Below are 26,601 nucleotides of genomic sequence, written 5' to 3' on the forward strand. Positions count from 1 at the left end.
GGCAGTCGCAGGTTCTGAGGCCTGGCTGAAGTGGCCATTGGGCATTTTGCACTTATTCCATTGCTCTTCTTTGACTTCATTCTTTCCTTTGGATTACCTTCCCTTTGGGCTTGCCCTTCTTCGGCTTGTCTTTCCTTCGGCTTGCAATCCACTCAGCTTAGTGCGAATACACACACAAACACATACGCAAACTTGTTTCCCTGCGGACGTCAAGCTAGTTAGCGGGCGAGTTTCCCTCTGAGATTGCCTTAGTTCCGAATTCCGCTCTCTGATCACTCCTGTCCCCAATCTGGTGCAGGTGCAACACCGGTTGACGGCAGGCATGGTCGAGACCAGACAGATGCTGCTTTTTGGTTGGCTGGTCAGGACGAAGGCTTGAACCCAAAACAAGCGGCTGGGGCGGTCAGGAAGAGAGAACAAAGCCGTCGGCATGGCCCGGTGATTCCGGGACAAAACAAGTGGATAGCGAACGCCGGCGAAATGATTTCTTTGTTTGTATCCCTTGTGAGGCTGGTTTGATGCCCGACGATTGGATGGTCTTGGAAACTCCCAGTTGACCACGGCAGACGGAGTCTTTGCACCCATCACTTTATATCCAACAACATGGGCCGTCGTCAGTGTTCGACGCTCTCTCCTTATTCCATATTCACTCTCCGGCAACACAGCTGCTTTTGGCGATTCGACCAATTCTAGGACCCATTTCAGCCTATCCCACCACTCCCAACACCATGGACTCTTGCGCTCAGCCCCCCGTGGGGGGTGTCGACAAGGAAGCTCTTGAGGACACGGCTAGGGCCGTTATCCAGGTCCTCAAGGACCTGCGCCTTGATGCTAGAGTAGCTGTCATCGGCGGGCTTGCTCGGATTCACTGGCACGATGCCAAGGGGCGTATCACGCACGTGAGTTGAACGGCGTCCTCGATGCACGAACTCCTCAGAGCTGATGTTGTGCCTAGGATGTGGACTTCCTCATTGATGATAACAAGATCAATGTGGACAGCCTCAAGGCGACTATAGGGCTTGCCAACCGCTTCGGCACCGACAGAGGTGGCGAGCTGTACTACGACCACTTGAAACGCGACGCTAGCACTATCCGCTGCTTCGTCAAGCTCATTGCGCAAAATCAGGTAAGCCCCTTCCTCGCAGAAGGCTTCATTGTCTTCTCTAGACCACAACCGTTGTGCTAACCTGTTCTCCTCAGGTGCCTTACATACCCTCCGACGCTGAACACGTACGAGACATCCAAGGCAAAAACATTCCCTACATTTCGATCTCAGATCTTATCGCCTTCAAGATCTACGCCTGCGGCAAAATCACAACCCTCAAGCGGGTCACCCATGCCATCGACGCCCACACCCTGCTCGGCGCTAACGCCAGTAAAGAAGCGCCGCTTACCCTCACCGCAGACCAGAAGGCTGCCGTGGAGAGCGGGATCGAAATCCTCCTGGTAGTGTGGCAAGGCGACAGCCGGGATTGGTGGACAGACCGGCTTGGTCTGTGAGAACCACAAGCAGGTGGACAGGCAAACGGACAGGCAAACGGATGCAGGCGATGCGGGTAATGAGGGGGAGGGGGGGGGGCGTCGAAGAGAGGCGTCAAGGAAGCTGGTGAGGAGGAGGGCAACACATTCCCTTGTCTCTTCTCTTCCCCTGGCTGCTCTCTGCTCGGGTTTCTTTTGTTGGACATGACATGGGCGCATTCAGATTGTTGGGGAAGGATCATCGGCGGTGCATGCATATTTCATTGGATACTTTCTGGATAGATTTCTCATTTGCACTCATCGAAACATTTTTGCTGCCTGCTCTGGGAATGCCGCTGGGGGCTGGGTTCACCTGAACGCGCGTTCTAGAAGCTGAATTGTGAACGAATCTGACTGATCTCTCGGTGTCAGTGTTCTGCGACGTCGTTGATGGGGCTCCAGTGGGGGAGTGGGGCACAGGGGATCGTCAATGGGGGACACCACGAGCATCCACCAGCAAGACTTGGCCAATCGGAAATAGCCGTTGTGGGTTGAGCTGGTCGAGCCAATCACTGCCGATGGACAGCACAAATCGATCCGCGCAGAGATGGCTCTTTTGGGAAACTTTGGAGAACATTCTGATGTGTAAGTTTTCTCTCCCGTCATAAAACCAGGGGTCAGGTCTCCCACCATGGATAGCTCAATCACCAAATTTTGGGCTGCCTTGGGAAAGTACCGAGAGTGCATTCAAGCATTACATTTGCCCGTATTTTGCAGGTCCTTAAACACATGTTGTGGCTTGGTCGATGCCAAACTTGGTTGTTGCTGAAAATGGGGAAAATAAGGTGTGTTGCGTGACGATGAGTTACCACGGGCGCAGGTGAGGACGTGAAGTTTCATCCACGCAGCCACAATCCACTCCTCCCTGACGACCCTGGTTTGTTCGTATATGCGCATGGCTTCAAGACCGCCATCACTTCTCACTCGACGGCAAAGCCGTGCCTCCTCTCACGGAAAAAACGCCTTCCATATTCTGGATTAATCGTTTCCCGAATACCGCCTTCCTGTCATCTCCCTCATGCAAGACCGATGTCACTACGTGTGTGGCACGCGACTCGCCCCGGCATTGGTGGTGTGTGTGGTTTTAAGGTGTATCACCCTTCAACATGAGCCGCGCATTGGTGGCGTGTGTGGGTTTGGAGAGCTTTGGCATGCACCGCTTTAGTATATTAACTGGATTGATTCGAATCGACGCGGTTCTGCAGTGCTGGGAGAGTTTGGTAGTTGGTTGGAAAGTTGGCGGTGGCTACAGTGGCGGCGAAATACAGACTCTTGCTTGGCGGCGCTGTCAAAATGGGCATTCAAGTCGATCTATTCAGCGATTTTACACGTACTGAAATATCGTTTTTTGAACGCGTTGAGCTCAGCGATTCGAATGCAATGGTATTTATCAGAATCAAGATGTTTTGCAGGGCTGAGGAAGCCTCTTGCAGCCGGAAGGCGGGCTAGCTGCCAGGCGCTGTGGGCGACGGCGTCGTCAGGGGGGACGTTTAGGTTACAACGGTGCCATGAGATTCGCGCCATCGGATCAAGACCTCGGACTTTTATATAAGGATAGCACAACCCTCATTTCCGCATCCACCAGCAGCACCTTCAATGCGGCGGGTAGAAGATGCCTAAACTAATACGACATTAGAAGCCGCGTGTAATTTCCATACAAGACCTGCCGCCGTCCCCCAACTCCTTCAAGTAGCCTCTTCCTCGAAACCCCCACCAACACCACAATTAAACCAACCACACACACCGACCCTCCCAACCTCTCCCCTCCAACACCACCACCATCCAACACCACATCAGCAACACCCCGCCCAAGATGCGCTCCCCCACCCACCTCCTCCTCCCCCTCCTAACCCTCACCCTCACCAACCTCCCCCCCACCACCGCCGCTGCAACCCAACAACAACACCACCAACGACAACAAACCCCCTCCTCCCACCCCCCCATCGTCTGCCCCGCCCCCTCCACCCCGGCGCCCACCACCTGGCCCGGCTACGCCTTCACCCTGCAATACACCCTCAACTACGACTTCCTCTCCTCCCAGCCCGCCGCCGCCGCCCAGCTCTGCCAGGCGGGCGGGTCGCTGGTCGACTACGCCGTGGGCACCAACTCCGGCTCCGATTCATCGGCGGCAGCATTCACGTGGGGCATGGAGGCGGTGTCGGACGAGGTGGCGGCGGGGCTGGGGTACGTGGCGGCGGCGTTGGTGGTGCGGGCGCCGTGGGGTTTGCTGGGGGAGTTGAATGAGCAGGTGGGCAATGCGACGGCGAGGTTGTATGGGAATCCGGATGCGTTGGTGAGGCAGGTGGCGGCGCAGATTGATGATGCGTTTGAGGTTGTTTTGAGTAAGTTCGGCTTTTTGGTTGTGTTTTCTGTCTGTTGAGGTTGGTGGCGATGGCTAACGAAGTGACTGTAGGGGAGAACTTGTAAGCTGTTGGGGAGAGGGTATTAGAAAGGTTGCATCCCCGGTCAGTATAAACTGCTGGGGGGTTTTGTTAGACGGGTCTTCACTGGTTGGGGTGGTGAGCGAGAGAGAAAAGCCACGCAATGCACTCTGGGCGTTGCAAAATTGAAAAGCCATCTAAATTCCAAAAGCCAAACAACTCCTTCTGCCAAACCTTGATATACACAGACATCGACTCCGTAACCTGGTGGAGTTGAGCAATATGCCTGTGCTCCCAAAACACATTTTCCCTCTTCTACAACTTCGTATATTACGTCTCGCGTAGCCCCCGCTGCGGACTTGTGGTTGTCGCCATCGTAGCAGGTCGAATCTAAACTGGTGCGTGGGTGAATAGATACGAAACCGACTCGCCTGAAACACGGTTAGCATCAATGGACAGACAACAGGGTAGCGTTAGTAAATACCATTGTGGGTGCGGCGGATGGCCTGTTCCAGGATTAGCAATCAGCATGCATAGGGCAGCAACAAGACGAGAAACATACCTCGGCGATGGTGGGGCTGATGTCAATAACACGCAGCTTCGGGCACTGAGAGAGGTCAGCCAAGGTTCGAGCACTGGATACACGGGCAAAACACTTACCCGATCGACCTTGTCTCCAAGCGGCACGGTGTTTGTGACGACGAGGGCCGAAAGGACACTGCCATTTAGGGTTTCGATGGCGCTGCCAGACAAAATGCCGTGGGTGACGAGGGCGAGCACAGACTTGGCACCATTCTCTTTGAGCACTGCTGCCGCCTTGACGAGGGTGCCACAGGTGTCCGCCATATCGTCTTGAAGATGTCAACATCACATCAAGTAGAGACCAAAACTAGGGAATCAACTTACCAACCAGGATAGCAACCTTGTCTTCGACGTTGCCGACAAGGACCTGCATTCCCTCGTTAAACACTACTCTGAGATTTGACAACGTTCCGTTCTTACCATGCGGCCGACAACGTTGGGCCGGGGGCGCTCCTTGTGGATCAGTGCGAACGCAGTGTTAAGGTGATCAGCAATGGAGGTCGCACTTCGCATCGTCAGCCAAAAAGATCCATTTCATTGGGAGTGGGGAACTGACCGCTTCGCACCACCGGCATCGGGGGACACAATGACGCAGTCTTCCGCGTTGAAGTTTTCCCTGATATAGCGGAGGAAAGAAGGTTCGGCGTACAAGTTGTCCACTGGTCAAAGTTAGCCATGAGGTTATTGAGTGGTCGGGACCGGCACATACCTGGAACGCTGAAGAAACCTGCACCAGAGATTGGTCAGCGTCGCTTCTTCATCAGGAAGCAGATGGTGGATGTCTGTGTCATACCTTGGATCTATGATAGATGTCAACGTGTGCTCATCCTAACAATTGCATCGATTCTAACGTACCTGAGAAGCGTGGAGGTCCACAGTCACAATGTCTGTGTTGTTGGTTAACATCCGAATGGAAGTCAGAGATTGAGGCAGAAGGCGTACGGTTGGCACCGGCCGTGGTCAGCATATTTGCAACCAGCCTTGCGCTGATGGGAGCTCTCGACTGAAATCCAGGTTAGCCGGGGGCGTGCACTATCAGTAACGGATATGTCGTACCTTGTCCTTCTTGTCTTGTCGAGCATAGGGGAAGTTGGGGCTGCTAAGGTCAGCATCAGTTCCCACGACTGGCGGCCCTCCATGAATCCGATGTCGCCCGAGGCGATACTCGTGGGGAGCTCACATAACAGCTGTTATCCTCCTGGCACTACAGAGGCAATGTCAGCGACCGATGCACCCAGTGCCGGTGTGCGCTCCCCTACCTAGCAGTCCGACAAGCCGAGATCATAATCAACAGCTCCATTAGCCCTTCGTTGACGTCACCCGTGGCGGTGGATTGCACGATGAAGACATCCTCGTCGCGGACCGACTCGCCGACGGTAAAGGACGTCTCCTGGTTCGAGTAGTTGAGGGAGATGGTTCGGGCGACTTCGATGCCGAGTCTGGAAGCAAGCGCATGTTAGCGAGGCCGGACGGACGGGTAGCGGTGGGTGGTCTCAGAATTGAGAAGTCGTCTCGATGGTGCTCGTGAAGGAAGGAATCGGGTTCGATCGTACCGCTTAGCGATCTTCTCGCTCAGCTGGGGGTGGCTGCGGCCGCTGATCAATTTGATCTCGTTTGCCATTTCGGCGGACATGGTGAGAAAGAGAGCGAGCGGCTGCCGGACGACAGCACCACTTGAAGTTTTTCTTGCTTCTTCCTGCAGCTGTTAGCGGGGAACGGATTGCGGGGCAGTGACAAGGGCTGTGACACGTACAGGGGTTGACAGGTTCACAAGACGTTCACGCTTCGGGTGGTAGCAGGACCGGAGTTCTGGGGAAGATGGGGGTGGTAGGAATCCAATTCGAGGTTGGAGAACCACTGGCGGCGACTGGAGACACTGACTTGCCCATACCGGCAGAAAAAGTTGAAAGAAAGCAGGGTGGAGATGGTCCAGGCCGCGCTCCTCTAGGTACCTGGTCGGTGTACCCGCTAGCCGAGAGTGACACCCTGGTGGCCTTCCTTATCGTTATCGGAACAACGCCTGTCCTCGGCTGCATGTGGATCTGTCAGCGGACCTCAGTTGCCGGAGCATTGTTCAGGTGTCGTCATGACACAGGCATCAGAGTCACCCAACATTTGGCTTGGCGTGCTGGCGTGGTACCTCGGGTAGATACTCAGGTAAGGCAAGGTAGGCATTTTCCAGGCTATGGATCACAACCAGAACTTCCATTACAGCGGATGGTAGCAGATGTGTATTTGACTGGCTTCATATATCTAGAGAAATTTAGAGAAAGATATTTCATCACCAAACGGTTTAAAGAATGGCAGGATCGCGGCCTTTAACATCGGACTTACCACCTGATCCCTGACCATTCCCAGGCGCTGCCTCATCCGGTGCATCCAAGACATCCTCCCCCGTCGGGCCACTGATCTTGACACCTTCAATGGACGCTTGGTCATCACCATCCTTCTCTCCCTTTACCACACCGCCGCCAGTCTCCTCAACCTCCAAACTCTTCACGCTGCTCGCCTTGCTCACCCCCTGACTCTCGGGGTCCTCCATCCTCAAGCCAAGGTGCTTGTCAGCGGTTGGGTCCTCGTCATTGCCCCCCTTCCAGTCAGCCGCCTGCATCTGTGGCACGGGGCTATCCTCTCCGGGTTCGTTGATGGCCACCCCCGGGGCAACCTCCGCTCCTCCCTCTGCCCCGGCCTCACCGGCACCTGCCACACGCCAGACCACGGCTACCCTGTCCAGCGCCCTGGTCCCTCTCCGGCTGGAGCCTTTGATGCCGTCCATCTTGTCCCAGTCGATCTCGAACACGCCGCTCTCATCTGCTTTTCCGTCTTGCTCGGGGCCGTTGCCTTCGAAGAATGTGTTGAACCAGACGTGTGCGACAGCCGTAACCATGGTCAGGCCGACACTGGCGGGGGCGCGGTTCCGCCGCTCGACCGAGATGTTGATGTCGCTGTTCGGGATGTGAAGTGGGTCGGAGGGTTTGAAGATGACCGCTTGTCCGCCGGGTTCGGAGTCGGTAGAGGAGACGCCGTTTTGCAGATTAGTCGCCGACTGGGACTGTGGTTCATTTTTCTCCGGGAGCGTAGTGCTTGTCGACGAGGTCTGGGAGGCGTCTGGCATGGCAATGGTCTTGCTCTTGGGGCCCATCTTGCCTAGCTTTTTGAGGTTGGGAGACGAGCTGGGTTTGCGGCTCGATAGTTTCCTCATCAATCCTGCGGTCTGAGATCCCTTGAGTTTCTTTGAGGAGCTTCTCGAGGGCGTTTCCTCCTTATCGTTGCCACTGCTGTCGTTACCGCTGCCACCCCCCTTCGCAATCTCCCCGTAATCCGCATCTTCTTCCACTTCGCCCGTCTCGCCTACGGCCGCGTTGACCCCATAGCCAGCCATATCCTGAACCATGTCCATCACGCCGCCGCCGCCTGGGGCGCCCGGCTCAACCACGATCCGCTCCTCTCCCTTGAACGTATGGAAAACGTGAATCTTCTTGCCCTCCTCCGCGAACCCCTCCACGGCGACCTTGACGCCGTTTCGCAGGCCCCAGACATGGATCTCGACAATCTCCACCGGGCGGTCGAAATACTTCTTTCCGCCCTTCGCCCAGCGGTCCACGTAGCTCACCCAGCGCAGCTGGCTAGGGATGGACACGCCGGCACCAAAACCGGGCCTCATGCGACGCTGGGTGAACCTGGCCAGGGCGTCCTCGGGCTTCCACCCACACTCGGCGATGAGGTAGCTGCAGGCCATGGTCCCCGACCGGCCCTTGCCCGCCTTGCAGTGCACCACAATAACCCGATCGGCCTTGACGTCCGCGGCACCATTTCCTCCCCCGCCTTCACCATCCGTCCCACCCTTCCCGTCCCCACGCGCTTCACCATCAGTCCCCCCTTCCCCATCCTTTCCACCACCAGTCCCCCCCTTCCCCTTCTCACCACCACCAACCGCCTCACCACCCCCCTTCCCCCCACCCCCCAACTCCCCATCCTCCAAAATCCCATCCTCCAACTTCCCCCCCCCAACCCACCTTCTCATCCCCCCCACAATCCCCGGCACCAGCCCAAACGGCGGCGGGTGGTGATCAGGCCAGGGGTAGTGGCGGACGCGTCCGTGGACGGCCTCGTCCGGGTAGCCGGTGCCCTCGGCGCGGAACTCCCAGACGGCCCAGGCGGCCGGGTGACGGGCGTCGAGGAAGGCGACGAGGCGGTCGAGGGGGTTGCGGTAGGCGCGTTGGGGGTAGGTTTGGGAGGGGCCGGATCTGGAGGTTGCTTATTTTTTTAATTCTTTTCTTTTTCTATTCTCTTTTTTTTTGATGTGTGCGAGGAGAGGTTGGTTGGGGAGAGGGGAGGTGGGTTGGTTTGGTTTGGTCTGGTCTGGTGGTCCTGGGTGTCTGGGATGCTTTGGGGTGGGATGGGGCCTCTGGGTTGGTTGGGGGAAGGGGGCTGGGGTTGGTCAAGAAGGCGGTGGAAAGGGGAGAACCCACGTTGCAATGATATTCGGGGTCACGTAGCACAGATCGAGACCGGTTTCTTGGTGTTTTACGCGGGGCCCGGCGACGATTTGACGGAGTAGGGAGGCCATGATGGCATGGAGGGCGGTGTAGTTTGTATTGTCTGATCAATTTTGTACGGTGGTGAGCACCAAGATATGAGATTAGGTTTACAGGATATAACAAGGGCTCGAATCAAGTAAGATTTTGTGAGTGTCCAACGTCCAACCTTGGCTCAGTGAGGGTCAAGGCAGAAACCGACCAGGCGGCTCAGGAACAGATGGTTTCTGAAACCCCATTGCGACGTCATCGTTGCAGGAAGGTGGGGTCTGGATAAGGCTTGGCAACATCGCCTGGGAGCACGTGGAGGGTTGGATCTCTCCCAGCAGCGCTGCTGCTGCAAAAGTGCAATTCGCGGCTGATGCTTGAGGTTGGCATGGAAGAATTGGTACTGCCTCCACGTGCACCCAAACGTCGGGTCGGAACCGTACACCATCACCGAAAAGCATGGTTGTCCATCGATACTGGTTAGATATTGTGATACAGTGATAATAAGACCGATACCAGGAAACCCATCCGCTTCTACCTCCAGGATTGCCCCAACTCCTCGGAAACCAGCACCAGGTCCAGGGAGAAGTTAATGAAACAAAGAGCAAACACCGGCCCCAGCCGTGACAGAAGAGATCGCCAACTGCCGTCCAACAACACCTGTTTTCCTCCCCCGCGAGCCATCCGCTGCCCGCCTGCTCTCCCCTATAAATTAACCAGGTATTGGTGTTGCGTAATCAGAACGGTTCATTGCGCACAAACCCCGCTCCTGGATCGGATTGCTCGGCTCAAGGCCGCATGAGCATGCACGCGGAAAGCCTTCTTGTCGGGTGATCAAATATCCCTCGGAAACGGGGCCGCTTAGGAAGTCTTCTTGGGCGCAGCGGCGCCATTGACGTACTTGTTGACGTCGGTGGCGCCGTGGAACTGTCTGGCCGTGCCCTTGACGCCGTCCCACACCTGGCGAGCCACGGGCGGGGTGCCCTGGGCGCCGATGAGGTTGTCGATGCGGGCCTCGAGCTGGGAGAACGAGCTCTGCACGTGGCTGCTCTGGGCAAAACGGGCGCGCAGGAAAGCAGTGTAGAGCGCGATCAGAATCCACGACCGGCGCTGGAAGAAAATGGCGGCGAGGAGAAGGCGAATCCACAGGAGAATCTCGAGACTCGAGACCACCGACATGGACGAATCGTAGTATTGCTTGACAAACGACTTGATGGCCTCCGAAGTCGGGTGTTGGGTGAATTGCGGCTTAGCGCCCGGCGACGCGCCGGCGGGCGGAGCGACCTTGGTGGGGGGGGTGAGGGTAGGCACAATGGTCGAGCCGATGTACGTAGCGACGTGGAAGATGGAGTAAATTCCATACGGGAGGAGGGCAAGCGGGTACTGGGGCATAAAGAGCCAGACCAACGCCATCACTGAGACCAATCAGTCAGCCGAGTCTCTCACGCGATGCAGGGCATGCGAGGTGGGGGGCACATACCAAGGTACTGAACGTTCTCGTCGGAAAGGTAGCCCAAGACACCCCCGGGTTGCTTCGCCCCGGTCTTTTGGCGGGCGCGCCACGTCTTGTAAACTACGATCCCGTAGGTCCCAGCCGCCGAGAGGAAGGCAAAACGGTAGCAGAACTGGGCCACGCCTCCGTAGTAGTTCATGCGTATCCATGAAAAGGAGTATCGGAAGATGCAGAAGAGGAGAGCCGCATGTCTGCGCACAAAAAAAAGTCAGCCACGGACACAATATTGGTCGGCTCGGTAGCGCCGAGGAAAGAGCCTGCGTTCGCCCCAGCCAGCCCCTTAGCTAGCTGCGATGGGTCGCCGCTGAAGAGCTGGGAATGCAATCGACATACCCGGAGAACCAAGCGACTAGAAAATAAACTTGGTCAGTTATGCGATTCGCACTAAAGCACGGTGTTGCCCTGGCGGCCCCGGGCGATGAAGGATGCACACGTACATTGCAAAGTAAAGGCCATCCGTTGCAGCCTCTCGGTGATCGGCATGTCTGCTGGCGGCGGAGGAGCCATTATGCGCAGCTATGAGCTTCCGAGATTGAGATGCTAGTCGATTGATGTAATGCGGTTACCGTGCGTTGAAGCGCTTGGATTGCGGTGTTCGGTCGTCGGAGAGCTGGCAAAGGATGCTCGTGCCTTTGTTGTGGGGATTGGGAAAAGGTGGTGCTTTGGTCGCCGGGATGGAATTTGGCGATGGTCGGTGCGTCACTGCCAGCACTTGAAGGAGCTGCAGGGGTGTGACGTCGCTTGTTTGGCGGTCAACTCAGGCGTTGGTTATCGTTAGCGCTGGAGTTGTCGGCAAGCTTCTGGAATTATCCTCGCGGTACAGTAAATAACAGCAAAATTGTTGCGGCAATGGGAGACGATAAGGCGAGAGGCCAATTAATAAGGAGTCTGAACTTGGCAGCTTTCGAGACGAACAATGAGAGCTGCCTTGACTTGTCAGGTGCAATCGTCACGGCTTGTCGTCATCAGCCAAGCTCCGCGTGAGCCCCACACGAGGTTGTTCTTGGCATTCTGTACACACTGCGAGATGCCTGCCGACAGCGACAGAAGTCACAGAACGGCAGTGCCTCGGGACCAGCTGATGCTCAAGATGATGGAATCTTCTGCACGCTCTACACCAAGACAACTAGTCACGCAAAAAACGAAAACTCGAGGACCAGTTGCGATCGAATTAAGAGAAAGCAATGATGCGCGTTGTTGCCCGGACGGAATCCTGACAAGCACCAATAAGGAGAAATCTGCACATCTACGAACTGATCACTGAAGCTCAATCCACACTCCTTCAAAACTCAATCTACGGTCCTTCCAAGCTCAGTCAGCCTGCGAACCCACCTGCGAGTGTTTATCGCCTGTACCATACCTGCCCCAACCGTCAGCCTCCATACCTCGCCGTCAAGCCTTGTCCATCGCGGCATTGTATTGTTGGGATGCCTTCGTGATGCCGTCGAAATACGCCTTGTAGCTGTCTTTGATGGACCCGTCGAGCTCGTCGCACATCTTCTTCGTCTGCTCCACCACGTCGACGATGTCAAGGATATCCAACACGGTATCGACAACCGACATAACGACGGCGACCACAGCGACGAACTTGCCCACTGCGTCCATCATGCCGAAAGCGCTCTCCTCCACTTCGGGAACCTCGAGTCCAGCCTCCTTGGCAAGGTTTGCAATCTTTTTATTGGCGATGTTCAGCTTGTAGGCCATGATGGCAATGGAAACGTTGCGGATGATGGTCAAGGCGGTGCTGTTGAAATCCAGTCCCTTGAGGAACCCTATGAACTGCTTGACATCGTCGTCCGACTTGTCACTCAAGTTCAGCTTGTCCAAGGCGTCGTAAACGTCGTTGATCTTGGCGCTGTTGTAGAGAGTCCGCGCTGACTCCGCGTATTGCTTGAACGTAGCGATATCGATTGTTCCCTTGGCCTTGTGAACTTGGGCCATGAACTGCATGAGGATCGCGCGGAATCTTCGGGTGTCGAGGCCTTTCGGCGCCTTGGAGGCGATCAGGTTGTTGTTTGCCTTGTACTGGGTGACGTAGAGGTTGACGTCTTTGTTGATCCTAGCCGAGATGTCGGTGTCGATGGTTTTCAATTTCTCGTTCAACTCCTTCGACTTGTCGGATATCACCTTTCTCTCGATGGCCTCGGCTGCCTCAAGCGCGGCGAAGGCGGTCATGCCGAGGCCGAACGTCTAGATGGCCGCCACTGCGGCAGCATCAGCAGCAATCTGGGTTGCGTCTGCGGCAATGGTCGTATCCCGCACGGTGGTTGCCAAACCGGTGAGCGTGTCAAATTCGGCGTTGATAGCGTCGTCCGAAGAGAAGCTGCCCACACTGGCGAACAGTTGTTGCTCGGAAATGACCTTGTTGATGTTGTCGTCACTCTCCGAGTCCCAGGTGGACATGTAATTCAAATAGGCCATGAGATCAGTGCTCATCTTGACAGTTGTTCGCGGGGACGGGCTGAGTGCAGCGGGAATTTGTGAATGAAGGGATTCAGACTGGAGTGCGGATGATGTCGGTTGAGGATTCAACAAAGAAGGGAGGAGAGGAAGAGATCAAAACCTCTTTTATAGCCAAAATCTTGGTAAAATCCATGTCTCCATTGTACAAAGTGGTCCGCGCAACTATTGACCTGCCGCCCTGCTCTCACTCGAACGGGCTATACGGCCTGTGGCCATGTTGCATGTGTTCCGATCGGCCTTGATGCGGTTTAGCTACAGCTCCTTGCGGTCATCACGCCCGATCTATTGGAAGTTTTGAATGTCAGGCACCTTGATTGCAGCGGACGGTGACCCATCGGCTGTGATGCAAGGACTCGGGCCAGCTGGCACCACTCTACAATCGCCAGAATTGCACAGAGGATGTTCTCAGCCAGCCACAATACATGTAGTTTGGCTGAGTGACAGGGAAAAAGCACTACACAAAGCCGCACCAGTTCTGGAACAATACGCTGGTCGTCGATCACCTACCTATCTAGGTAGGTACCTATGCAAGCTTCCAGTCGGGTCAAATATGCAGGCTTTGACTCTCAAATATGCAAGTTTTGGCCCAAACCGCACCTACCGGAGTCACTCGCTACGTAATACAAATAACGGATGTTCAAGCTACATGATCCCGCATGCACATTAGCTGCACGGACGGATGTTTTCAGCTGGTCCGATAGTCGCATCACCGAGCTACCACCCATAGATCGCTGATTATGGGCGGATAGGGATTAGGGCGGGTAGAGCGGGTAGGACGGGAAGAGCGGATAGAGCGGGCAGGACGGGCGGAGCGGATAGAGTATGTGGGTAGGGCGTGCAAGGTGGGTACATACCCTGAGATACCTTAGGTACCTAGGTATTGACATGAACGACGCGGGCATAAGGTTAGTAGTATATGAATTACATTGAAGCCTGAGGTACCGGGGCAGCGAGCAGTCCGCGTTGAGTTGGCTGCCAGGGCCTAGGCTGGCCATACTGGTAACTGGGGACTCCGACGTGTTTGCTGCCATCGCCAGAAGCAGCGTTAACGCCTTTGCCTGCTAGGACATGGCAGCATGCTTGGCCCGCCGAGAAATGCGAGGTCCAGGCACCTACCTATCCCAGCAACACTCCTGGTGTCTCGGCATTTGGCCCAATCGATACGTGCGGCAATTTTGTGACTGGTCAGGATGCGCAAGCCCTGCGGGTTGAATGGGGAAATGGGGGCCTACCTGGTGGGCATAGGTTCTGATTCTGCAGGCGAAAGGAGGTACCCTGGCAGGCAGGGCGATGGGCGAGGTGAGATGGGCGAGGTGAGATGCCGCTCAGGAGGAAAACCAAGCGGGTGTTGAGGAGCTTGAGTGTTGAGCGAGAGTGACCGCAGTCGAGTCAAGAGTTGCCGGCATAACGCACCGTGGAGGTTGGAAACATCCGGCCAAGGTCTCGTAAGAATGAGTTACAGTAGTATTAAAATCACTCCAATTAATATCATTACTTTTAATTTTTTAAATTGCAGCTACCTAAGTATATTAAAAACATACACATTAAATTCAAACGCCCTCCAGCACAAACCCAACAAGATACAAACCGTGGTGGCCGTTTTCCAAACGCCACTACCAAACGCCACTTCCCACCTACCTCACCTTCTCACCTACCCCACCCTCTCACCTCCTCATCCGGCGCCATGGGTCCCCGTCCCCCTAGCCGCCGTAATAGCCGTCCCTCCGGCTAGGCGGCCACGGGGGCTCGGGCGAGGAGGGACGTGGCGACGGGGGTGCCCGGGCGACGGCGGCGGCAGCGGCGGAGGCGGTGGGCAACAAGGGCCAACCGGCGTCCTCTCGGTCCGGGGGGGGCGGGCTCGACCAGGTCCGCCTGCGCTCCAGGGGGTCGGCCAGGATCCCGGCGTACACCCGGTCGGTGCTGTTCCGGGGGTGGGCGGACACCGTTCTCCGCGCCCTGGCGAGGTTCTCGGCTCTGGTGCGCTCGGCGGTCTCGGCCTCGAGGGTGGTCGGCCAGAGCGACAGTCTTGGGCCCGGGTTTTGGGGTGGGGGGCGGACCGGTCGGAAGGGTGTCGAGACCGCACCCGCCACACCCGCCACAGTGGCGTCCATGGTCGTTGGCCTGGGTGGCGTGGGTGCACGTGCTCTGCCTCCAGCATTTGGGACTGTGGCTGGAGGTGGACGGATGGGTTGGTGGCGGGAGGGTGCCGAAGCCTCGCCTGCCGCAGTGGCGTCGGTGGTTTTCAACCTGAGCGGCCGCACCCAACAGTCCGCATCTGGGGCGAGGGCTGGAGTCCGACAGGTTGATGGGTGGGAGGGTGCCGAAGCCTCACCTGCCACATTGGGGTACCTTTGTGCAAGCAGGAGGGGTCGTAGCTGGTTGCGGTTGTCGGTAAATATGGCGGTCCCACGAGCTGATCGCCGGTGGGGGGTTGGGACGTGGACTGCACTGTTTCTACATCTGTCAGTTGCCACCGGCCTGGGTACCCTAACTTGGGTGTCACGTGGCACGATGGTTGCAGTCCTCGGGGCGGATGGTGAGGGCTGCGTTTGGACCTCAGCCTCCACCGCAGTGTCTATACGCGTGTCAGTAGCCAACGGCCCGAGTGCAAGTGCAAGTACTGGATCCCTATCCAGGGCGATGGTCGAGGGCTGATAGATGGGTTGCGGGGGGCCTTTGAGGGGCACAGCGTCGAATGCGGTGCTAGGAGTGGTGCCGCCATTCAGGTTCTTTTCCTCGTCGTCATTCTTCTGAGTTTGTCGCCATAGCTTGCGCCGCCGAATGACGAAGAACCAATGCGCGAGTAGCAACAATAGAAATAGGCCGGTTGCTGTGACCAAGAAAGCAATGAGGAAGGTCCGCGCGGCTACTCCCTGGGCCATGCTTTTGGCTTTGGGGTCGGGAGTTTTGGGTTGGCCCTCGGGGGACACGGCGTGGGACGACACGTCGCGCGACGACGCGACTTGGGCGGATGCAGTTTGGAAGTATGTCATGGCGTAAGAAGTCATAGAATATGAGTTACGGCGGTTTCAGGGAGCTCAATGGTTGTGGAATGTGAGGATGCAGACTCTGAAGGTAAGTTGGGTTGAGGATGTAAGAGTGCAGAATTCTCTGGGGAAGAGCCCAACGCGTGCTGGAAGATAAGCATCGGAGCTGGCAGAATTTTCCCAGAACATGTGACATGCCGTGCTCACTGCTCAGACGTCCTCCCAAGGCAACGCTCAAGGCAACTCTCAAGGCAACTATGGGACTAGACCCGCACCTACCTGACCACGACACAGGCGGATGAGTAAAGGAAGCATTCGTGATTTTGAGTCGTTGTCCTATAAGCAGAGACTTGGACACCATCAAGGGTTGAGCGAGCTCGGAGACGGTGTTGATAAGACGACAAGACGAACGAACGGAACACTGTCCCCCACCTTCAAACGATGGTCTGTGGGTTACAGGAGGAAGGACCTAGACAGCACTTGATCGACACCTCGACAAGACCGCTCCCGTAGCCGCCCCTCCATCTTGGCAATCCGCTCCCGGTTTGGTTCCTGCACCCAGATGGTGCCTGCCCCTAGGTAGTCGACCAGCCGGTGTCACGTGTGTGATTGATGGATCTGATGACTTCCCCGAGACTTGGAAACGACAGCTTGGCGGCTTGACAATGGAAGACCGAAGACCTGGGTGCAGCACGACCTTCACTCTCGAGCCCGCGTCACAGGTCAAAGCTACCAAGTGATAGAAACCCTCAAGGCACTGGTTGGTGCCCTTCTTCAAAGTGGGGGTCACTCGCTCACAGGAGTCACAGCGCACGCCGAAGGGTTTAAACCGAGAGTGATTTCAGGTGGGCGTTGCAAAACTCCTTCAGTAACAGGGGGCATGGCTAGCTTACACTATATAGGTCGGGTATAAATCTTAGCAAGAGGTAAACTACCTAGGAATAATTCAAAGGATGATTACGATGGCTGGGTGGGCAGTTGTGTCAATGGACTTGTAAGACATGCAGTCCATTTGTGCCTTTAAAATGTATTGCCGGCTGATCCCAGCTGTGGCAATTTAATGGCCAGCTGGTAGAACGATACCCGATCCACTTGGAGCTGAAGCACCTTCGGTCCTTTCCTTCCCATCACACCATCGGGACAATCCAGTTATCATTGAAGACTCGGTCTTCCCCGCCAAATCCGCCCAAACAAACAACTCTTCCCATATACCCCCATATCGACCAAAATGGCCACCATAGGCACACTCCAACGCCTCTCGGCAGCCTCGCTCTCCCAAACCCTCCTCGCGGCCCAAGAACGAGCCACATCCGGGGACCCCACCATCGCCATCATCGACGTGCGAGACGACGGTAACTACACCATTCCTTCACTGCCTACATCACCCCTCCAACCCCAACCCAAGCAAACACCACCACCCCAACCCCCAACCACCCACCCAAAGTCCCAAAATCCCAAACCCCCAAAGGACCCAAACTAACCACCCCCCCCTCCTCCCCCCCACCCCCCCACCAAACAGACTACATCGGCGGACACATCAAAGGCTCGCTCAACATCCCGTCGCGCACCCTCGACGCCATGCTCCCGACCCTCGTCCGCCAGCTGCAGAACAAGCAGACCGTGGTCTTCCACTGCGCCCTGTCGCAGCAGCGGGGGCCGGCGGCCGCGCTGCGGTATCTTCGCGAGCGGGAGAGGGTGGTGGGTGATGCTGCTGCTGCGGCGGAGGGGAAGGGTGAGGGGGGGAAGGAGCAGAAGGTGTTCGTGTTGGATCGGGGGTTTGTCGGGTGGCAGGAGGTGTATGGGGAGGATGAGCGGTTGACGGAGGGGTATCGGAAGGAGTTGTGGGAGGATGGGTATTGGGGGTGAGGTTGGGGGTTGGAGGTGGACTGTTTAATTACGTTTAGAGATGATGCGGAAACACACCTCAGACTTTGCTATGATTCTAGTAAGCCTTGAATTGCTGTACAGAGTGACACTTGACGAAAGGGAAATTAAGACTGCCGCAGGCAGTGGCTTGACATTGAAAATGTCAACAGCAACTTCCGAGTTTGATTCGACTAAGCGAGGGTCTCTGGTCACATACACAATCAAGGTCACATGCTGGGAATCATAAAACGAAGATGAGGCCAAGAGCAATGTTGGGACGACTCAGAGGTCGTGATTGAATTAAAATTATCTGCGCGCCAGCCCCCATCATAAAAAACATGATCATCTTCCATCTAAAGCTTGGTATATGTATCTCTGCACTCGGGTATCCATCCCCTTGTCCATCCTGATCCACCAAATGTCGAGCTTAGAGGACGACGGCAACGACGCCAATGAAGGCAGCGGCGGCAACAGCAAGCCCAGCAACGCCAGTGTTGCGGTGACCAGCGTTCTCATCCTTGTCACTGTCGCTGTCGGAGCCGCCCGAGGTGTCGTCGTTGGCCGGGCCGTCGCTGCTGCCGCCGCTGTTGCTGCTGTCGGTGCCGCCGGTGCAGCTGGGCAGCTGGATGTCGTTGGTGAGGCTGGCCATGTCCGGGCACTTGGACAGGGCCGAGTTGATGTTGGCGCTGTTGGCGGCGGCCCACGAGGACCCCGCGCTCTGGAAGCTCGAGACGGCCGACTGCAGCGACGCCGGGTACGTCATACTGCAGAAGTCGGTCTGCGTCTGCGTCATGTAGAAGGACTGCAGCTCGGGGGGAGCGGTGGGGATCCCCTTGTAGGCCGACGAGATGGCCGAGGCGCACTCGGCGTAGTCCTCGACCTGACGCTCCTGCACGTTGTTGGGCAGGGCGCTGACGGCGACGGCGCCGGTGAGGGCGATGAGAAGGGTTTGGGAGAGCATTTTGGCGGTTGGTTTTAAGGGTTCGGTTTAGCTTGGTTTGAGCTGAGTGTTGTAAAGGAGCGTGGGTATTGAAGGAGTGACGGTGTTGTGAGGATGGGGAAAAAAGGGGCTCGGAAAGTCGACAGGAGAGAAGCAAGACTTTAAGTACTTCCTTTTCCATAACTCGCTCTTTTCAGGGACCACCACAACGGTTTTCTGCTCATGACTAGCCACACCCTGCCTGGGCTTAGTCCCGCCCAGATTTCCATCTTTGGGTTATGATTCGGGGCACCCCGAGACGCGATCTGCCTACCAAGCCAGTGGGTAAGGATTCTTTGCCCATCCCGCTCGCGACCGCAAAGTTGATGACCCGAACGCTTTTCCAGATCGAGGTTAATGCTCGTCAATGATAGGCTGGAAGCCTCGACGTGGGCTGGGGTGCTGGGATGTCCTGATCAGCTCAAACTTTGGCTCCTCAGCCCAGGTGGACTTCAGGGAAATGAGCCGCTTGGCGGATTTCGCAGTCGTGCCTATTTTGGGTGATTTGGAACTGCGCCACATCGAGATTCGATGTGAATGGATTGCTGTTGTTCAGCTGTGTTCTTGGCTTATATGCATCTTGAATCTTCCTATGGCAGTGTACACTCTGTCTATCACGGCGACACCGTCATGGCTGATCAAAACCTTTGGATTTCTAGTTCACTAACTGCGTCAAGGACAGACTTCGTGATTCTTTCCTTTTTCCGGAGGCAGCGAGCCGCCCCCAGTCTTCACTGCCGGGGTCGATCGAGGTGGAAATAAGCTTCCTCAGGGGAATCCTGGATCCGCCCCTCTCTACTGTCGATCAATGGCAGGCCAACTGTCAGATTCGGCCTATTTCACGCCGTCGCCCAGAGCACGGTTCAGAAAATCAGCCTGTGCTTCCTCGAAACGTGACACGAGACCATCACAATCTCAATTCCCCAGACGCGTCGACCAATAAAACCGATCATGGATGGAGAAAAGAACCTTCACATTCACATTTTTGTCTCTCATTTTCTGAGCCGCTATCACTGCATTGAGTGCCTGACAAGGGGGGGTTGGGGGATGTTTCCCCTGGTGGTGGTCCGTTGTCTCGCACAACCCGCGACGCGATGACATGCGCTTTTTTTTCCCTCCTCACCAGATAGTCACATGACCCCAGCTCTCTTTGCCTCGCCTTGGTGGGAAGCAGGCAGTGCGAGTGTGGAAAATGCTCCAGGAGGGTTTGGAACATGGTCGATGGGGCAAACGTCCGGCGTTGTTGGTGTTGGTGGCAGCTTCGTAAACAGCAGGGGAATGGCATTACAAAGACCACGGTCGTAGTTACAGTCCCAAGCATGGGCCGGCCAGGTCGCCATGGTTCAAACCAAAGACCGCCGCTGTGCTACACATTACAGTCACATCTAAACAGGCTGGTCTCAACGCGAGGCCGTTTCAAAAATGGCCATTTGGTCAGTTGGTTGACTTCAAGTATTATGTGGCGACACAGCATGATAAAATGCGTTGTCCAAGGTTGGAAAAGGGGGCCACTGTGCCCCGTTTCAGACGCAACATCCGGCCAACAGCTGGGCTACTTGTGTCTATCTCGCCATGTTATTGAGTTGGCGGCGGCGGCCATTTGTCCATGGCCAGTCTTCCGCCGCTGCCCTGCATCAACCCAAACTAACGCCCTTGGCCCACCTCCGACAGCTGAATCCGTGTCTTTTGATTTCTAACATTTGTTCTGCAAGGGGTGCGGAATTCGAGGCCCGCTGGTGACTTCGATCCGTTTCAGCTTCAGCGTCAGACCTTTCGGTTATTTCTTTGCTCACAGTTTCCGTTCATCAGATGGTCCCTCGCCAACGGCAGGATACTTGTCAGATAGGTAGGTAGTCATCAAGTACTTATGAATCTACCTATGGAGTCAATTCTACACGAATGGCTTCTATCCCGTTCCAGTCTCTGATGTGTGAGCGTGTGGTGGGGAGAATTCTCGTGAATTTGAGGCCCGGTGAGAAGCAAATCTTAGCCTAAGGGGAGATGTAATCAATCTAGCAATTTTCCAGTGGCGAGCAAATGGTAGTCGCCCTTCAGCGTGTTCTGCTTCGGCCTCCGCCATTCAACCAACTTTTTCCCTTGCGCCAGAGCTTTGGAAAGGTTCATGGGCGTCCAGGTCTCTACCGTTCTGTCGGCTCCAGTGCTGATCGTAAACTCTCCAGTTGGTATTTCCAGAATTGGCCAGTCAATGTACTCAGGCGCGTCCGTGTAAACGGTGACCTGCTTCCCTTCCGCCCGCGTCTTCAACCACGCGTTCAGGAGCGCACGGTACTCGGCAACGGGGTGGTCGAGTGTGATGTCCGGATGCTGTACCCACTCGATATCTTGTATCAAAGACACATCGAGCTTCTCCCAGTCCTCTTCCCGGAAATGGAAGTCGCGCGTGATCATCTCGTAGATGGTGAAGACGACGGCTCTCACGTCATCCCGAATGTCCCTAACCTCAGGGTTAGTCGTAGATTTGAGAGCCAAGGGGGAAGATGAGGAGGTTGGCTTGACATACCAGTATGATAAGAAGAGGGGACCTCGACGACGGCCAATCTGGGCCGACCAGTCGAAATCAAATAGCATGATATTGTCCGTGGATTCGTCGACCAGCAGATTGCGTGGAACGATGTCTTGGTGGGCAATGCCGTATCGCAAATTCAGGTCGTCGACCAAGGCCATGAGTTGTTTGCACCACTTGAGCTTGAAGGTGCGGGACACATTGTCTTCGAGGGTGCCACCAGGGATGAAGATGGTTGTGAACCCCACGACACCGCCTCGCACTTCGTCGAGCACAAGGCGATCAATGGGGACGATGTTGGGATGATGGGACAGGCGCAGCCAAAGATTCATCTCATCCCATATCTTCCCCACGAATTGAATATTCCAGTAGTACTTGAAGACGGCCGTTTTGGTCACGGACGCCTCCCTGTCGTCGGATTCGGCCTGATACGAGACCAGGTCGACATTTCCAATGAACCGGTCCAGCTCTCGCAGTTCTGAACGGAGGATGACTTGCACGCCCGCTGGTCGTTCGACAAGATCTGAAGGAGGGTAGTACATGGAAGGGGTATTGTCATGAACAGGGTCGCTCGAAAGCGAGATCAAATTGCCATCAAGCCCTACGTGAATCAGGGTTACGTCCGGGCCGAGGTTGTCGACGTATTTCTTCAAATGCTCAAAAGCCACGTCTTCCGAGTCTTGTTCTTCGTCCATCCTGACGGTGATGAGGCGCCGCTGGTCAGTTTCCGAAAATCTCCACTCGCTCACCCCCTCCTCAATGCTGCCTCCCTCACACCACAGCTTATAATCCTCCGGGATTGGCATTGCCGAGTGTGATTAGCTCGGCTGAATCTTGAGCAGGCTATCTTGATTCTTGAGATATTTGGCGTATGTGCTGCGTCCGTGGGCCGCCGGGAAAGCTTGCGGGGTGGGTTGGGTTGGGACGTTGGTTCTGGGAAGATATTGGAGAGGAGGATAAGAGCACCGACGTGAGGAGGTAAAGTCGTGTTGTTGGTTCGGGCGTTCGAGACGACTGAAGGCGGCCTCGCATGCAGGCGCCAGTGGGCCAAATGCTGTTGGTTGCCAGCGTCACATCCGGCACACCAACGAGGTGAAGCAAAAATAGCCAAGGGTGTGTGGGCATGCTGCCGCGGGCCTGCATCGGAAACGTCAGGGGTTATCGTTACACGAACAAGAGAGGCCATGTTCACAATGTGTATACCTAGGTAGAGAGGTACATACATCGCTAATGCCATTTTAACAACAGAGCTAGCTTAAATGTCGATCCCTTAACTTAATGGGGCAACATGACCCATCAAAATTGATATAAATTAATACCCATTCCTGGCCTGGGCTGGACAAACGAGGTACTGAATTCCGCCACGCCTCTCTATTGCTGAAGGCGGCCTCGTGGGAAGGGCGTAGGGTTATGTGGTTTAAACAATCGTTCGCCCAATGGCCCCAACTCGGCGTTGCCGACTGCGTACCGGAACTGGGCTTGGCCGTTCATCAAACGATGGACCCAAACTCTCTGGATACCTCCGGGTCACCGTCCGCATAGGCCAGTGGCCCAGTGACCCCAGTCTAGCTCATGTCTAGCACTGTGAGCTCATTGGAGTAACACTTGCGTTTTACTCGGGCAGCCCATGGCCAAATGAACCGCGCCATAGTGGTAGCTGTGCCATGCCTGTTGGTGACGGTGCAGTGGTTTTGGGTGGATATAGCCCGGGGACAGCGAGTCTCTCTCAATCCCATTTTCTTTCCCAAACAACTTTCTTTCAGTCACCATTTGCGAATCCAGACTGACAACTACACCCCCGTTTTCCCACCCTGTTATTTGTTTACTGTTTCGTTGCTGTCCCCACCGTCGGTGGTGTCTCAGCACGCGCTGCAATGGACCATATTTACCAATACCCCACCGTCATCCATAAGCAGGTGTTGGAAGACCAACAGCCACGATTTCAAAGTTATTGCACATATGATGAGAGCTTACAACAATAATTTGAGGTGCTCATAAGCCATTCAGAAGTGATTAATTGATCTCTGGTTCTATCTTTTTCTCCTCTCAGAGCTCTTGAGAGCAGGTGGCTTTATCCTAAATCTCTCCTTTGTCTCCTTAAGTTAACCCGTGGTTATCCGGATCTTTGTGGTGCCAGATGCCATGAATCCGTTTCCGGTACCTGTCCGTTTCCGGGTGTCATGACCGTTTCCGGTGCCATGACTTTCCAACAGCAGGACATCGGCTCTAAAAAGATCCAAGTTCTCGTCTCCCATGAAAGCAACCCAAACTCCTGCACCTGCGGTTGGTACATCTGGAAGAAGATATGCGGCTGTTCCCTTCTCAAGGATGATTTCAAATGCGGTGGGCGGAAGTCCACAACCGGAAGATCAGCATTCTGCCGGACTCCTGCACCGATAAACCAAGTAACACAGTTCGTGGTCAACGAGCCATGCCGACAGCCGGCACAGCACGTAGCACCTCTCATGTAAGTCCGCTTTTTAACCTCCCCACCCCCACACACACTCACCACCCCTTCTCTACCCCCCCGCGCCTAAAAGACTAACCCCACCAAACAGCATCCCCGACGACCTGTTCCAGTTCGACTTCGCCGCCGCCGCCGCTGTCGGGCCAAGCCGGCAACACAGCGTGGCCCGCTCGATGTCCCCCGCCGCCGCCAGCCCCAGCCACGGCCACGGCCACGGTCCCAGCTCCGGCAGGTCTGGCGCCGCCATCACCGGCTCTGCTGGCCGCGGGTCGTCGACGTCCCAGCAGCCTATGAGACAGCTGAGTGGGCAATCGCCGGCGAGGAGGGGAGCGACCGCCACGCCGTCGCCGTCGGGGGCTGGGGGTTACCGTGGGCAGGGCGGGCATGGAGGGACTAACTAGGTGGGAGTGGGGATGACTTGGCCGGTGGTTTGGGAGAGGGTGTGGGTGGTGGTGGTGGTGATGGTTGGTTGCGTTTGGATCTGTTTGATTTCTATTTCCTTCTTGGCGCCCGGTTGTTGTAATGGTTATCAGTGTTAGAATTGACGTGTGTTTCTTTCCCATGGGGTTCTCAAGAACCCAAAGTTTGGAAGATTGATGAGAGTTGGGCAGGAATCTGAGAGATTTTGGCTCATTATTCCCTTGAGAGCCTCGGCTGTAATATAGTATAACAAAGAGCAGAAACGCCAGGAGTTGATACGGGATACCCGCTTTCTTGCTCCTTGCTCTGCCCCTTCTGGTTGAAGGTCCTCGACGATCATGTCCTCGAGCGGTATTGATCCCTTCCAGTGCCTTGATCACCGGTCTGCCCCTCACAAACCGCACGCAGCTCGGCAAGCCACGTTTCTCGTTGCCGCCGCTTCATCTTCACCACCTCGTCCGTATCCCTAGACCAGAACTGAGACAGCAGCTTGTCCTGCTTTGGTGACAACGGGGTGCTAAAGTGGTACCGCGGTCGAATGTGCTGCTCGAAGAGGTTGTACATGGCATTTACGGAGTCGAGGCACCAGAAGAACCAGTTAGACCCAGAAGCCCAGGTGGATTGCAAGGTGTGGGAAAGTAGAGCATGCTGGTTCCCTTCACCCGCCGCGACGAGCTTCTCTTCCTCCTCCCCGAGCAGCGATAGAAATTCTTCCTTCGCCTCGGTGTATTCCTTCAGCGCTTGTTCATCCTCCGGATCGCCAACCTCGTCGATCCCCTTGGATGTGATCCAGTAAGGAACATCGATCATCTCAAGAGGGCGACAACAGATCCACTCGAGGTCCACGACGGCAGTGATGTTCCAATCGTCGTCTACGAACAGGTTGCTCTGGTGGAAGTCGGTGAACTGCAGCGCGAACGGCTGCGAGCGCGGCCCGAGGTAGTGATGGGAAATCATCCGCAGCAGCCCGTGGACGGCGAGTTGGTAGTGACAATCCGTGTCGTCCCTAACGGCGTTCGGCTGGGCCAGTAGACGGCGGTCGTGTTGGGTCAGCAGGTCTGAAATGTACGGCTCCGCGCATGGATACGTCTGGTCCCTCGCCATGACGCGGGACGCGCCGCTGTTCTCCAGGACCATGGTGCTGCAAGACAGAGGTCTGTTTGAAAGAGAGACGGTGCCGTCGTCGCGGAATGTGAGCGAGCCGATGCGGGCCTGCGGGATGCGTGCAACGGAAAGGATGATGCGTGCCAGGCCCCGAAAAAGGTTCCGCCGCCTGACTGGATCGTGGCGTTTGGCGTCCCACGTCTCGGACAACATTCGGCCCTGTGTAGGTTCGATGTATTCGAGGAGGAGATACCCGTGCTGGAGGGCGGAGGGAGCTAGCAGGTCGCGAAAACGGACGTAAGGCGAGGGGGGCGGCAGATTGAGGAGTGTGCAGGCACGACGGAGGATGGACCATGCCCACTGATGGTAGAAAGGCCGCGAGTTTATATGGGTAAACTATCCGAGCCCGCACGAGTCACTCAAGGATGAAAAAGGGAGCCCAAAGGAGAGCGTTTCGTATCATGACCTACGTTTGAACCGCCGGGGAAGCCAAAGCCTAAGAGGTTGGGGATCGGAATTTCGGGGCAGTTCTCCTGCATCCACACATAGGCTGCAACTTCGCACCGCATTTTCTCATCGACGGTCCCAGGATAGCGGTCCTCAGCGAGCTTGTGTGGCAACGAACACCGCATCATCACCGTGTATGGTGCGTGACTGGGCGAGTGACGGACACGAATGGGAATGCAGAGGTTAAAACTGCCGGTAATCCAGCTGTCGGGCGGCCGGACGGAGACAACGTCGGGCTCTGAGGTCCCGATCCCAGACCCCATCACATCCCCAATACTGGTCCCGGATTTTCGCGGCAGATCATAGTTAGTGCGATTGCGGCTTCGGAGGCCGAGGTGCTGAGAGACTGTCGCGGCGATGGCCAATCGTTGGGGGCGTTGCCAAAAGTGCGAGCGCAGTTCGCGGGTCGCGGCCTTCCACCGCATCTCTTGCAAAACATCATCCTCGCCTTGTGCGGCGGCCTCGTAAGTGAGTGACACGCTTTCAGCCATGCAGGGTGCGTCTCTGCGGGGAAGATAAAATCACAAAATCAAGAGAATGCCGAGTATCACGACGGGAGTTTTGGTGCGGCAGGCGCGTGAGGCGGTACGGGCGGTTACCTAGCACTCTCTGGCCAAAAAAAGCCGAACTCCAAGTGGAGGTGCCGTCGAAACTTGACTCGAGGTAGGTAGAGGAACGAAGAGAAAACCATTCGAAAGCCCAAGATCTACTTTTTATTTGATTCAGTTTGTTTTGTTTAATTTATTTTACTCGGTTTCCTTTGC

General features: G+C 55.9%; 11 protein-coding genes across 11 annotated transcripts; 3 read left to right on the forward strand and 8 right to left on the reverse strand.

Annotated features, from left to right (window-relative positions):
* Positions 1–404: 404 nt before the first annotated feature.
* On the forward strand, positions 405–1,664 carry F5144DRAFT_240988 (uncharacterized protein). The gene is made up of 3 exons (XM_066783357.1): positions 405–899; positions 956–1,126; positions 1,201–1,664. Exons 1-3 carry the CDS (start codon positions 729–731, stop codon positions 1,498–1,500), a joined length of 642 nt encoding a protein of 213 aa, XP_066643237.1. The 5' UTR covers positions 405–728; the 3' UTR covers positions 1,501–1,664.
* Positions 1,665–4,192: 2,528 nt separating this feature from the next.
* F5144DRAFT_241278 (phosphoribosyltransferase-like protein) lies at positions 4,193–6,427 on the reverse strand. Its single transcript, XM_066783361.1, has 16 exons — positions 6,235–6,427; positions 6,035–6,170; positions 5,741–5,920; positions 5,662–5,685; positions 5,538–5,577; positions 5,424–5,484; positions 5,337–5,368; positions 5,275–5,281; positions 5,191–5,208; positions 5,038–5,140; positions 4,902–4,986; positions 4,806–4,848; positions 4,560–4,750; positions 4,462–4,506; positions 4,384–4,405; positions 4,193–4,330 (listed from the first exon to the last, which is right to left on the reverse strand). Exons 2-16 carry the CDS (start codon positions 6,112–6,114, stop codon positions 4,290–4,292), a joined length of 972 nt encoding a protein of 323 aa, XP_066643238.1. The 5' UTR covers positions 6,115–6,170; positions 6,235–6,427; the 3' UTR covers positions 4,193–4,289.
* A 137-nt stretch (positions 6,428–6,564) lies between these two features.
* On the reverse strand, positions 6,565–9,227 carry F5144DRAFT_612624 (uncharacterized protein). The gene is made up of 4 exons (XM_066791725.1): positions 8,954–9,227; positions 8,515–8,728; positions 6,816–8,325; positions 6,565–6,734 (listed from the first exon to the last, which is right to left on the reverse strand). The coding sequence occupies exons 1-4, from the start codon at positions 9,049–9,051 to the stop codon at positions 6,727–6,729; spliced, it is 1,830 nt and encodes a 609-aa protein (XP_066643239.1). The 5' UTR covers positions 9,052–9,227; the 3' UTR covers positions 6,565–6,726.
* A 441-nt stretch (positions 9,228–9,668) lies between these two features.
* Positions 9,669–10,823, reverse strand: F5144DRAFT_241415 (uncharacterized protein). The gene is made up of 2 exons (XM_066783362.1): positions 10,488–10,823; positions 9,669–10,422 (listed from the first exon to the last, which is right to left on the reverse strand). Exons 1-2 carry the CDS (start codon positions 10,657–10,659, stop codon positions 9,869–9,871), a joined length of 726 nt encoding a protein of 241 aa, XP_066643240.1. The 5' UTR covers positions 10,660–10,823; the 3' UTR covers positions 9,669–9,868.
* A 1,089-nt stretch (positions 10,824–11,912) lies between these two features.
* Positions 11,913–13,412, reverse strand: F5144DRAFT_649563 (uncharacterized protein; the record flags this gene model as incomplete). Its single annotated transcript, XM_066792971.1, has 2 exons — positions 12,783–13,412; positions 11,913–12,710 (listed from the first exon to the last, which is right to left on the reverse strand). Exons 1-2 carry the CDS (start codon positions 12,954–12,956, stop codon positions 11,913–11,915), a joined length of 972 nt encoding a protein of 323 aa, XP_066643241.1. The 5' UTR covers positions 12,957–13,412.
* Positions 13,413–14,683: 1,271 nt separating this feature from the next.
* F5144DRAFT_548112 (uncharacterized protein) lies at positions 14,684–15,976 on the reverse strand (the record flags this gene model as incomplete). Its single annotated transcript, XM_066787506.1, has 3 exons — positions 14,684–15,104; positions 15,470–15,558; positions 15,605–15,976. 3 exons carry the CDS (start codon positions 15,974–15,976, stop codon positions 14,684–14,686), a joined length of 882 nt encoding a protein of 293 aa, XP_066643242.1.
* Positions 15,977–17,099: 1,123 nt separating this feature from the next.
* Positions 17,100–18,098, forward strand: F5144DRAFT_573079 (Rhodanese-like domain-containing protein). The gene is made up of 2 exons (XM_066788943.1): positions 17,100–17,322; positions 17,490–18,098. The coding sequence occupies exons 1-2, from the start codon at positions 17,199–17,201 to the stop codon at positions 17,834–17,836; spliced, it is 471 nt and encodes a 156-aa protein (XP_066643243.1). The 5' UTR covers positions 17,100–17,198; the 3' UTR covers positions 17,837–18,098.
* Positions 18,099–18,263: 165 nt separating this feature from the next.
* F5144DRAFT_602854 (uncharacterized protein) lies at positions 18,264–18,797 on the reverse strand (the record flags this gene model as incomplete). Its single annotated transcript, XM_066791238.1, has 1 exon — positions 18,264–18,797. The coding sequence occupies one exon, from the start codon at positions 18,795–18,797 to the stop codon at positions 18,264–18,266; it is 534 nt and encodes a 177-aa protein (XP_066643244.1).
* A 2,025-nt stretch (positions 18,798–20,822) lies between these two features.
* Positions 20,823–22,034, reverse strand: F5144DRAFT_491553 (kinase-like domain-containing protein; the record flags this gene model as incomplete). The annotated part of the gene is made up of 2 exons (XM_066785869.1): positions 20,823–21,270; positions 21,337–22,034. The coding sequence occupies 2 exons, from the start codon at positions 22,032–22,034 to the stop codon at positions 20,823–20,825; spliced, it is 1,146 nt and encodes a 381-aa protein (XP_066643245.1).
* Positions 22,035–23,537: 1,503 nt separating this feature from the next.
* Positions 23,538–24,207, forward strand: F5144DRAFT_602856 (uncharacterized protein; the record flags this gene model as incomplete). Its single annotated transcript, XM_066791239.1, has 2 exons — positions 23,538–23,806; positions 23,898–24,207. The coding sequence occupies 2 exons, from the start codon at positions 23,538–23,540 to the stop codon at positions 24,205–24,207; spliced, it is 579 nt and encodes a 192-aa protein (XP_066643246.1).
* Positions 24,208–24,465: 258 nt separating this feature from the next.
* Positions 24,466–26,472, reverse strand: F5144DRAFT_241470 (uncharacterized protein). Its single transcript, XM_066783363.1, has 2 exons — positions 25,801–26,472; positions 24,466–25,726 (listed from the first exon to the last, which is right to left on the reverse strand). The coding sequence occupies exons 1-2, from the start codon at positions 26,326–26,328 to the stop codon at positions 24,563–24,565; spliced, it is 1,692 nt and encodes a 563-aa protein (XP_066643247.1). The 5' UTR covers positions 26,329–26,472; the 3' UTR covers positions 24,466–24,562.
* Positions 26,473–26,601: the final 129 nt, after the last annotated feature.

This window comes from Chaetomium tenue (assembly GCF_020726465.1).
Source record: "Chaetomium tenue strain MPI-SDFR-AT-0079 chromosome Unknown F5144scaffold_4, whole genome shotgun sequence".
NCBI classification, from domain to species: Eukaryota; Fungi; Ascomycota; class Sordariomycetes; order Sordariales; family Chaetomiaceae; genus Chaetomium; species Chaetomium tenue.